Genomic DNA, 12824 nt, shown 5'->3' on the forward strand with positions numbered 1-12824 from the left:
GTGGTCAATCTCTGATTTTTAAGATGGCTGTAGTTTATGAGCAGCTCAAGTCCATTTTCCTTTCTGGGGCTTAATTCTAAACTGAGCAGGGAGGTGGTGTCATACAACTGCTGGGTAAGTCAAATATCCAGCTGTGAAAGGAAATTTAGAAAATGGGCCAGCATTACCCCATGTAACCTACACCCCAGATTACAGGTTACAGTACCAGCACCTGCAAGCCTGCAACCCAGCGCCAGGGTAGGACCCTGAGAAGACACTATTTTCTACTTTGAATTATTCCCGTTGCTTGCTTTCCTTAATCTCTTCAACTCCATAGTGTGTCTTTTGGCAATCTGAAGATTGCCTTTTCTGCATGAGACTTGTAATGTCAACTCTGAATTTAGCCTGCTCTTCTATATATTCCTTTTCATTCCTTTTCACTAACGTACATGAAAAGCAGTAATTTAAATTTTGCTAAATTGCTTCTTTCATAAAGCCATACTGTACTTGTGTGTTACAGCTTCATCTACTGTTGCCTTTACTATTCAAACTGTGTACCTAAATTCCCATTTGAATTTGCCTGTCATTGATTATTCTGCCTTTCTTCTTTATATTAAATGTCCAACATTTTCTGCCCCTTGGAGGTATTTGAACACTTTAGTCATGTTACTTTTCAATCCTCTTTTTGATAAGCTAAACAGATTGAACTCCTAAAATCTCTTACTGTAAGGAAATTTCCCTAAATCTCAGATCATGTTTTAGTGGCTTTGTTCAGTACTTTTCCTAATGCTTTAATATCCTGTTAAAACTTGGACACAGAATACGGTGCAATGTCCCAGAACTGGTCTCATTAATATCATATGAAATAATAATTGACCTTCATGCTCCTGCACACTCTTTCAATTTTTCCACACTGTTGGATAGCACAGTAGTGCAGTGAGAACTTTACCATGACAGTACTGAATTGTTCAATGTGAATTCTGAATCCTTCAGATGCACTGCTTTGTCCAACTCTGTCCACATTCCAAATTCATATACGTGCAAATGTCCTCCTTTTCTATTTTAAACTGTTCTACTTAAATGGTCTGAACTTAAGAAATCATTTTATTTCCTTGCACTCATCAGTATTTAACTCCATCATTTTGTGTGTGTGTGTGATTCTTAGTTTTAAACTATCAATGATTTTCTATTTTATTTCTAGATCATAGATGGCAGTGCTGAACATAATTCTTACTACAATTCCCTACAGTAGCCATTTGTCTAGTATTTAGGATGTGGGTGCTGATACAGAGATGTCTTGGCTGAGCCAGAATGTTTCTTACTATCTGAGTAACATTTTTGTCCCACTGTAAATGTACTCAGTTTGACCTAACAGTTTCTGGCCCAAATATGACTCATGTACTTGTCACAGACCTGTGAATTCTGGATGTTTTCCTATTTCTGTCTATGAATTTCCAACCCGACAATCTTCAAGGCACGATGCAAAGCTCATCTCTCTTCAGATTGTAGATGAACACTGATATAATGGGCTGACTAGACCAAAGATGGGAGTAATTATAGTCCTGGTGGTTCTAATTTTCTGTTCATGCCTGGTTTTGTAGAGCAGCTTATCTGGAGCTAATATTCTTACCCTAACTTTTGATGGTCTTAATTCAGTTGGTCACAAATTATTTTTCAAATACATTATTTGATAATATTTTCTATTTTTCTTTATATTTGCCCACTAGTTTAACTATCAATTTTCTTTGCAATTGTTTAGCCCAGTTTAGTTTACAAAGTAAAGGTGTTCAGGACACATTCAGTAAGGTGAAAAGTGGGAAGTAATAATCTTTCTCCAATAAAAGACTTTTGCAATGGTGAACATTCACTGTCTCTGCCTGTGAACAATAGTGTAGAGCTTTCCTTCTCAGTAATTTGAAGTTGCACAATAATTTTATGTTAACCACAAGTCTATTGGAGCTTAGTTCTGAATGCACCACATGATGAAAGTTTTGCTGATACTAAATTCTTATAATTCTGCCTCTTGGAAAACACACGCACAAAATTATTTTAAAAAAATGCAACAGGTCAGTGTAAATTCCCTCTGGATGTGCACAAAGCCATTAATAGTTGAGTGTAGTGAAGAGAAAGGCTATGTGCATTACAACTAAAAGAAGGTAAATTTGTGCTTTATGAAAAGAGTGTAACTTTCTGTAGCCACTTAGCCAGAAGCTTATTTTTCACAGGCTGTGTACAACAGAACTGAAGAATCTTTACCATGTAGAATCATTTTCATGATAATTTATATACAGAGGACCAGTATTTTGACACAAAGGCCTTCCTAAAAATCCACTGCCTTACTCAAGCTTCACTGTATTACCTATATACTTGACTCTTTTTAACTAGAAGAGTGTTCCACAATGCAGCTCAGATAGACGAAAGTATTATCTTTCCAACAGCATTCTTGAAATACAGTTTTTCTATTAAAGGGACTTTGAACAAGGTAGAATTCTGCAGTGCTCAACCAGTTTTTTGTCAATAGCACACTGGGCTGAGAAAAACATAAAATACTTGAAGAAATATTTAATTAAAAATTACAGCTAATTTCTAAAATAAAACTTACTTCTACAGTATTTATTAATTATGCTGAATATATTGCTTTCAGAAGCAGGCAATAAAATTATTCCAGATACTATGAGGCTTTTAACTGACTAATTCTAACAAAAATTAGTGATGCTACCATATGACACAAAAGTAAATGCTACTTTGAAAAAATCTGTAGTCACAGAAATGACTATATTTCCTATTCAGCATTAGTTACCTTAATTTCAAAGTACTCTATTCCATGGTAGACTTTAAAAGCAACATCAGAATGATTTAGAAAAAAATCAGAGAAGAGGAAAAGAACAAACAAACAGATCTCCAATCAGATAAAGTGATCAATATTAAAGGTAACAACCTTTCTACATTCATATTCTGGAGAATTTATCTCCAGAATAGAAATACCATGTGTCCCTGCCCATTCCAAGGTTGGAATTAGATGATCATTACGGTCCTTTCCAACCCAAGCCAATCTATGATTCTATGATTCTACCACATAAATAGATATATATGTGTGTGTTCATATATAGAAATACAGCTTTCTTATGCAAGAGCATAAGACACAAATCCAGGTGTCCATATCTCTATATATGTACATATAAGATATATATATATACACACAGTTTCTTGATTCTCCACTGCAGATACAATCCAGCGAAGTAGGTGTAGTTAGGCTTTCATGTTTTATTTGCTTTATAGACACATATAAACTTTTAAAGAAATATGAATGACTACAAGTTGCCATACTGTGATAAACTAGATCCATTCAGAATATTTGTTAGTGAAAATGATGTCAGAGGCCAATAAGAACAGAATATGAAACAGTAATTTCAAATTGCACTAGAATAGGAATAGTTAAGTATTTCCTTGATTAAAAAGGGGATACATTCTTCAGCTACACAAAGAAATAAAGAACGAGGTTAGCTACTAAAGGAGAATATAGAAGCATTTTTACTGAAAGATAATACTGAAAGAGATAACAAAGTACTCAGAACAATTTAGAAATGCATAACAAATTAGAAATTTACAAAGTAGAAATATGCAAATCAACTTACACATAGAGCAGATTCCACATTAGATTTTGAGTTCACTAGAAGCAGAGAAATTTTTATTTTATTTAACTAATTTTAGTTAATATCACAATTAAAAGACTTCATTGCATTTTTCAATTAAAATATAAGTAAACCACAGCATTCTAGAGGTTTCTATGTACGTGTTCTGTGAGTGTCCAAATTTGTCATACTTAATATGAAAGAATTTTAGATTTATGATATCAAATGCAAATACCTAATTTCAAGACAGATTTTTTGGTAGCCCCTCTAGACGGAAATTGCCATAAAAACTGTAACTTCCCATGTCCAAAGTAATGCAGTTTTTGGAGGAAAAAAAATGGCATTCCCAGTCTGCCCTTACCATGACATCTTCATACACACATACCTGTATGGATTTTTTACCATTTTGGAACTCCATACATTGTTAACAAGCAAAGATCAGCATAAATTTTTCATGACTTAGAAAAATCCTAAAGGTTTTATATTATTTCCTGTGTCTATCTCTAAACAAAGGCATATTTAAGTACCTCTAAAAGAATGAATTGGCATTATTAGGAGACAATGAATGGGGTAAGTAGAATAGATTCACATCCTTTTGCAACAGAGTTTTGACTGGAAATCAGCAAAACGATCAGAATTTCTTTATATCTTTTTTTCAGACTCCAAAGCCATTCTCCAAGGAATGATTTTAGTTGCACTGTGTATCACAATGTTACTCACAAATTTATTCATATGTATATTTACTGACTACTGTTTTTATAATGTGTTGGCCAGCAGTTGAGTAAGAGTTCCACAACAATAAAGATCTTTTTTTCAGGTCCACATGGCTGATCGCAGTGCTGATATTCTTCTCTCTTGACATGTGCAGAACACACTTTAGAACGTCAGTGGGAGTTCTGCATACATATGGAGAGGAGGATATAGGAGATGACATTTTCCATGTGGCCCTGAGATGAAAATTTTGCCCTAAGATAGTTCCTTCAGTATTTTTTCAGCAGTCATTTTTGTTTTAATAGAATATGAACCTCTAAGACAATGTTAAAAAATACCATTTGCCAAGGGACTGTTTGATATGTTGTTTTATGTACAAGTATAAAACATTCTCTGAAGAAAAAATGATGGTGGTAGTACTCTTCTATGAAAGATCTTTACAATACTTTTTTCTGATCTAGGCTCATATTACATTACTCCCAGTTAAACAGACCAATCTTAAAGTAGGCTCCAAACTATGACATTCCGCATGCGTAGCTACTTATCTATTATTTTTTAACTCTGTGATAATGTATCAATAACTTTTGACTGAAAGTGTTACTAATTTCCAGAAGTTCTGAGGAAGGGATAACAGAGTATGCAGTTTATGAAAATAAAATTTGCATATAAAATGACAGATAGAAAGAGAACTTACTGTTTCCATTTATTTGCTACTACTATTTTTGGAGCTTAAACTAGCATGAAAGGCAATCTTAGATTTGCTGTTTTCCTGTTCATACAATAATAAGCAAAGTGATTGACTCTGCAAAATGAAAATTTTCCTAACAAAATTTCTTACAAAACATTTTGTTGTTTTATGTGTTTTGTGTGTGTGTGTGTTGTTGTTGTTATTTTCTTTGTCTTTTTCCTGGTTCTTAGCTTGGTAGCCACAAAGGAAACAGACAGTGCAAGATCTCGTAGCATGCCGATGTCGCCATCTGATTTCCTGGATAAGCTAATGGGTAGGATGTCGGGCTACGATGCAAGGATAAGACCAAATTTCAAAGGTAATTTCAAACCTACACTTCTAAGTAATTCAGTATTTCTTGTCACAAAACTGCAGTTTCTGGAATAAATATGAAGCCAAGAAATATACTCTAATTGGAAAAAAAAAAAAAAAAAAAAGTGCATTTCTTTGCTTTTCTTTGCTATGATGGTTTATTTCAGTATTAATCTGCTCTATTAGCATGCAAACTGCAGTTTATCCTAAAGTAACACTGTGCAGAGCAAAATAAGCCTCCAGGCAAAGTCTACGCACAGCAGTTTTTTTTCTCTCTTTGAGTCTCCTGAAGTCCTAAAAAAAAATGCTTAAAAATGAGGAATTTACAGCTTAGTAGTTGATTTGTGGATCAGATTTTGGAGTTTGTCATGGACACAATGCAGACACAATCTTCTGATGGGGCTACAGTGAAGAACAGGAAGATGGTTTAGAGAATAGTGAATATGCAATATTCGCAATATTCTTGAATGTATAATTCAAAAGACTTAGAGCATTGTTTTATAACTACTGAAATTTAAAGAGACAAAACCTAATTTGACATTGTTCTTTTTCAAAAAGTTAACATTCTAAATCTTCTAGACAGCTATGCAGTTTGAACAAATCTGCCCACAATGATTCAGATCTATCGCTAAGAATAAGTATCTCCTTAAGTGACTTTGCCACTTTCTGGTTAGTTTTATTAGTTCTAGAACAAATACTGGAACTTTTTGCTTTGTTGAGTTTTTAATTTGGCAACTGTTTTAAAGAAACAGACCTAATAAGAGATCTCAGACAATCATTTGTTCTGTCAATAAAAGTTCTATGTAGACAAGATTTTTAACATCTTTTGTCATGATTAAACTTGGTCAATAACACAAAATTATACCTTTTGTCTGAGTGCTGTACTTCTGAATAAGGAATTTTGCATATCTATTCTTGTTCAATAGAAAGAATAGAGAATAATATTTGCATTCGTTTAGGTATGAAATAAAACAGAAATGAAAAACTCTTGTAAAATGTTTGTTCCAGTTTCAAAATAGTTTTATTTCTAGTAAATCAAAACTATAGCAAGATGTTTATCCTACTTTGGGTTTTGTATAGGAAAGCGTAAAGTGTTCCTTGCCTTGATATTGCCAAACAGTATTCAGCAATCATTAATTTAGGAACTACTTAAGTCAGGACATACTTTTGGCCTTTTCAATATTTTATGGCAATAAAATTGTGATGTTTTGCAATTGTGCAAATTAACTTTTTTTTTTTTTCCTTTGCTTTGAATTTGGTGACTATTTTATTTTGTTGTCATGTGACTTATTAAGAAATGGAGGAAATTCACATCTTTTTGATCTTTACAGATTTTTGTACTTATATATTGCTCCCTACCATATTCCTTTTCCAATGCTAGGAGTGCTGTCTTGCTTATGCTGGTTTTGTGTGGCAGCAGCTCATAGAGTTTGACATCCTTGGTTGCCTTCTTGACACCTCTTTTCTCCCTAATTTTCTCCCTTTGAGGTGGAAAAATATTTTGAAGTATTTAAGATGGAAGTTCATGATCTATTTATATGGCAGTCCATTTTTTGACATATTTATTTGTATTTTCCTATCTTTAATGATATCTGAAGAGAATACTTTCAGAGAACCATCCATAATGAATCTATACTCTCTTTCCTGCATGGAAATCATTAATTTGGATCCCATCAGTACAAATGCACAGTAAGGATTGTTTTCCATTTGACTGACACTGAATTTCATCAAACATTTATACCTTGATAGCTCTTTATTTTGACCTTTCTGCAACTCCTTGCATTCAGCTTTGCATACAACTACACAAAATACCAGAATTATAGTGCCTTTCTTTTCTAGGTCATTAATACTGAACTACAATGATACAGTTCAGATCTATAGGGGAACTCATTAACAATCACGTCATAATTTTAAAAATAGCTTTCTACTCCTACCATTAAATTATTTTAAAACAAAAGATCTATAAGCAGACCTCATTTCTCTCATTTTGCCGAGACTAATATCCTTAAAAAGCCTTTGACAAAAGATCAAGTTACGAAGTACTCGAAAATCTGAATAAACTATTTCGATTAATTTAAGCTATAACTAAATATTTAATTAATTAGATTGCCTTTGTCCACATGCTTACCAGCTCTTTCAGAGATCTTCAGTAGATCTGAGAGATGCTATTGCAGCTAAAATAATAATTTTTTATTCTATTAATTAATAGAATAATTCTAGTAATAGAATTACTAGAAATAATCCAGTAATCTATTAATTATAACATTTCTCATAATTTCTACCCATTTGGCTGGTATAGAGTTAAGGTTTACAGCGATAATGCTGTAATTTTTATTTTTTTATGTAATTATATTGTTAATGTCATCCACCATCATCCTCAGAAACCTTTTTTCTTCTTTAATTCAAGTTATAGCCGGAAGTGATACACACTTCTTTCTATTAATAACAAAATTGACACAGGTGATAGCTGACTAACAGTAATTACTATTTCAACTTTCAACTTACAATGTTGCAACAATTTTTATAATGTCTGGCTTAATATCACCTCAGGCTGTCAGTTTGTTCCGGTTCCTTTGGTCTCCAATGTTGAAATACAAAAATCATAGAATCATAGAATGGCTCAGATTGGAAGGGACTTTAAAGGCCATCGAGTTCCAACCCCCCTACCATAGGCAGGGACACCACCCACTAAATCAGGTTGCTCAGCGCCTCATCTAACCTGGTCTTGAACACCTCCCGGGATGGGGCATCCACAGCCTCTCTGGACAACCCGTTCCAGTGCCTCACCACCCTCTACGCATTTCTTCCCAGTGCCTAATCTATGTCTCCCCTCTTTTAGTTTAAAACCGTTTCCCCTTGTCTTGTCATTATCTGATTGAGCAAAGAGTTGATCTCCATCTTTTTTGTAAATCCCCTTTAAGTACTGAAAAGCCGCAATGAGGTCACCCTGGAGCCTTCTGCTTAGGCTGAAAAGCCCCAGCTCTCTCAAACCTTTCTTCGTAGGAAATCCTACAGTCCTCATACAAAATCTTCCATCAGAATGGCTCAGTATTTGACAATGCTAGCAATAGAATACAAATGCTACTCCAAGGACTTAATTTAGTTTTTCTGCTCTTGTTTTTCATGGATACCTCTGTATCTTAATCATCCCTCGACTTCACCTTCCAGTCTTGGCAGTATTCTATTTTTAATGCCTTAAAAATAGTTATCACTTTTAGCTTTTCTGTCTCTACTAAGCTTCAGCTCTACTTTTATTTTTTTGACCTGCCTTTAATTTATGTTTTACTTGCCTAGGTTCATATGTTTGAACCTGAATTCCAGGTTTAGCAGCTTCATTTATGCTTCTATTTGACCATGTTTTAGGAGGTTCATTTTTACTCTGAGCACAGTATCTTTAAGTAATCTCTAAACCACTTCCAAGCTGCTTGTAGCTTCTTTTTATCCTCTTTTTAACTAGCTATTACCTGTCTTTTTGTAAGGTTGCTTTTGAAATTAAGCATCAGTGTTGTATCAATTTATTTATTTATTTTTTCTTTATAAAAGCAATTATGAATATTGATGAAGCAAATTTACACTTTACTGTAGTAACACTGTAGTAACACTGTAGTGTTAGTAAAGTGTAATATTAGTGCACTAGTAGTTCTATTGTACTACTTTAAGCAAGATAATATCATATCAAATTAAAAATAAATGACAAGTACTACAACATGGAAGTGTCAGAAAGTAAAGCTTTGCAAACAAATTGTCTGACACTACCAGGAAATACAGTTTTCTCCCTGATAGTTTTTAGTGCCTCTCCCCTTGTTCATCTCTCCTGTTTTTTTTTTTTTTCCATTTCTTTTGATCTTTTTCAGGAGTTTTTTCCATATATTGTCCATAGCAAGCTTTTACTGAATTCTAAGTATGGGATTTGCTCAACTGTTTTGAATAATTAACCAAGTATCAAAATGACTGTAGTGCCAAAGTGACTGCAGAGTGATACCTTTTTATCTGAGAATTCTACTTTGTATATGTAGTCTTGTGTATTACAATGACTGAAGTACATGCAATGATGTTTTGTTGTAATTCCCATACAGTACTTCAAAACAATTATTGCCCTGAGGAAAGAAAGCTGGACGTTCAAAGTTTTGTCCTGTTGGCAGAATTTGTATATGTAGTCTTGTGTATTGCAATGACTGAAGTACATGCAATGATGTTTTGTTGTAATTCCCATACAGTACTTCAAAACAATTATTGCCCTGAGGAAAGAAAGCTGGACGTTCAAAGTTTTGTCCTGTTGGCAGAATTTTTAATGAATGTTCTTATTCTTCAAATATTTAATATCAGGTTCATTGGTCACATTAAATTTTTATAGTTGTAAAGCACAAACAGTGGCAGAGCAGCCTATTACTTCAGTGACTCTAAAAAATAAATATTACATAAGTGTTTGCAACACCAGTCTTTAAATTCCAGGTATGGATCTTTCATTATTAATGGTTGCTTATAACTAGAAAGCTAAACTAACATCTCCAATGCCAAACTGGATTGTTGATATAAGAATATCAAGGTGCAGGAGGGTGACAGAAGAACGATATGATGGAAAGACCTTGTTTCCATTGTACCTAGACTTAAACCGATAAGAAATAACGGAGAAATTAGCATGCTATAGCGCAATGCCATTTTCACAGAGACTTGCAGGGAAGTAATTTAAAACCTTTTCCATGAAGAGACAGTTCATTGTTCAGTTATCATAATGACTACTCTGCCACTACTGATGCTTCACAAATGAAAGATAAGGCAGAACAGTTGGCTGAAGACCCATGGTAACATAAAATTCAGCTTAAATGGATTCTTAACCATTCTGTGGATTTAAGAGACATGAGAATAGAATCTAAGTCATTCTTTCTTATCCACATTTGTTCCTGTCAGCAGTAGAGATAAGAGCAGCAATAATGTATTTTCGTTTCCAGTGATGACAGATAATGTTAAAAGTAACAGCTGCCTTTAGTGGAAAAGGTCACTTTTCCTCTAATTGTTGTGAAAAGTAGCATACATTTTTCACTGAAAAAACACATAAAAATACTTTTGGCTATACATTTCAAATTAAATATTCTTTTAAATATTCTCTCTCTCTCTCTTTTTTTTTTTTTTTTAAGATATAGAATCCTCCATGCAAATTCATAATGAACTGGCTAGTCAAGTAGTGTACCTTTGAGAAGAAGAACTGAAAGGGAAAATCTATTACTTACTAGAAACCATTCAATTTTTTGCATTATATTAGTTTTGAATACAGCATTATTTCCTCCTAAGTCAACAAACATTGTTTCATAATAGTTTAGTATGTTCATACATTTTACAGTCACTCAGCAAGGATTGATGCTGAAACATTGTCTGGTGTTTTATTTTCCTTTTGCAGGTCCTCCAGTTAATGTCACATGCAACATATTTATAAACAGCTTTGGATCCATTGCAGAGACAACCATGGTAAGATATTTTACCTCAAACAACGTTTAAAGTTCAAGTTAAAGATATTTAATGAAGTTAAAAGCAAGCTAAGACTTCTCTTCAAATGGAAATAAATAAAGAAGGAAATCCTCTTCTGCAAACAAAAAGTGAGAACATTTAATTTAGCAATTGATTTTTTGTAACAGAAAATCCATCATCATACTATCAAACACACATTTAAAAATAAAGCAATGTTTTCCTTTTTAGTTATCCATAAGTCTTATTTAATAGTTGTAGTGAATTCATTATTTTCAATTAGATAGGTACTCGTTTCTAGTGTTCCACCTTTCTAACCTCAAAAAGGTCCATTCATTAAGTTATTTTGTTAATTATATTTTTACAATTCTTTACATACAGTGCATATGGGGATGTATACTTATAAATAAGTTCTTTTATAGAACTAGTGTAGAGAGATAATACAATAACTAAAACGATTAACTGGTGTATAAAATTTAATTATGAATCCTATGAGTGGGGTAAATATAAGTGGACTGCAGACCTTTGGTAAATATACTTAAAATTTGTCTATTAAAGAAAGGCAAAAGATAGAGAATAAAAAGACTGGAGATTTGAAGGACATAAGGAGACTGAGAAGTCAAAGTCTGAAGACAGCAAAACTAAATATTGAGCTATGAACTGACAAGAACAACTTAGACAATTCTATGTAACAGGTGAAACATATCTGTTAATAACTTGGAGCCCAAATTTACCCATTACAAGTTGGTGAGAGAGAAGTTATATAGGTTCTTTCTCCATACAATTGCCTCACATATTTTAAGGAAAGGCAAATAAACATATTAGAAAACAGTTATAAAGTAATTTGGGGTCAGACTGGGTTAAGATATAGAGAAATGATGGAAGAACTGTGGGAGTCTGTAAGATCCAAATATGGCAACTGCTCTGAAATCTCAACAATTTCAATTTCAGGGATCAGGAAATATACTTGGAATGACAGAACACAGGCCAAAAAAAGATTGGTTTAGCCAAGAAGATTAAAAAATAAATAAAAATAATAAAAAAGATAAAAGAATAATACTAACCAAAAGCCATTCTTCTGATTTACCAGTAAGAGCAAAAATGAAAAGTTTAAATGTAACCAAGGAGCCTTATGTAGGAATTTAATCCAATGAATTCTGATATTGAAATATATAGGTCTTCTCTATCAAAAGTGATATCCAGAGCTGCCTGATCTTTACATGCCATACAATATAGTGGTAGATGATACTGAGAGAGGAAGGCAATTTTTTCCAGGTAGAAAATTATTTTAATTTGTATTTCAGCTTGGGTCCCTTGTCAGACTGCAAATCCCAGATTGACATGGTGTCCAAGGAGATTTATTCAGGTTTGATCAGAAGATTAAACAACGCCCACATGATTAGAATAGCATTCCACAGCTACTTTTTAATGGCTTGAGCATGGGGTCAGCAAAGTAAAAAGATCCAGCAAAAAGATCACTCTAAAAAGGATATTTTTATTATTGAAGTTGCTACCACTAAAAAAATTGTCCTGAGTTTGAGATGAGGATATTTCAGTTCACATCTCAAGTATATTTTCTGTAAATAAATAAATAAATAAATAAACATTTATTTTCAGTACCACTTAGTATAAATAAATTAATAAATAGCATAAATAAATAAATAGTTTTAATAAATTAAAACCACCTTGTATTATTTTAAAAATTGGATCTCTGCATTCTTGAACAAATATCAGTTCACTTCAGTTCAGTATTTTACCTATTATCACTATTTTACCAATTGCTATTTACTGTAATCCTTAAAATTCAGATACCTATATATTAGTATTTATTCTAAATCTTTACACATTGATCAACTTATTAGAACAACTTATTAGTCTCAGAAAGGACTTATATTCTGTAGAAATACCTTTTTTTTTTTTTTCCCAAGCTATAAAAAAAAGAGCTTAAATAAGTAAGAAGTGCAAAACATGACCTGGCCAGTAAGTGGTACCTTGAAGTCTCT

The 12824-nt window shown here is 33.0% G+C and overlaps 1 protein-coding gene across 2 annotated transcripts in view; it reads left to right on the plus strand.

The window, feature by feature from the left end:
- The window catches only part of GLRA3 (glycine receptor alpha 3), an 87220-nt gene that overhangs the window by 16600 nt on the left and 57796 nt on the right, over window positions 1-12824 (plus strand). For both annotated transcript variants that reach the window (XM_040556272.1, XM_040556274.1), the window contains exons 2-3: window positions 5241-5368; window positions 10757-10824. In XM_040556272.1, the coding sequence (XP_040412206.1) occupies window positions 5241-5368; window positions 10757-10824 (196 nt within the window). The remainder of the gene's footprint in view (window positions 1-5240; window positions 5369-10756; window positions 10825-12824) is intronic.

The sequence above is a fragment of the Cygnus olor genome, chromosome 4 (genome assembly GCF_009769625.2).
Source record: "Cygnus olor isolate bCygOlo1 chromosome 4, bCygOlo1.pri.v2, whole genome shotgun sequence".
In the NCBI taxonomy this organism is placed as follows: Eukaryota; Metazoa; Chordata; class Aves; order Anseriformes; family Anatidae; genus Cygnus; species Cygnus olor.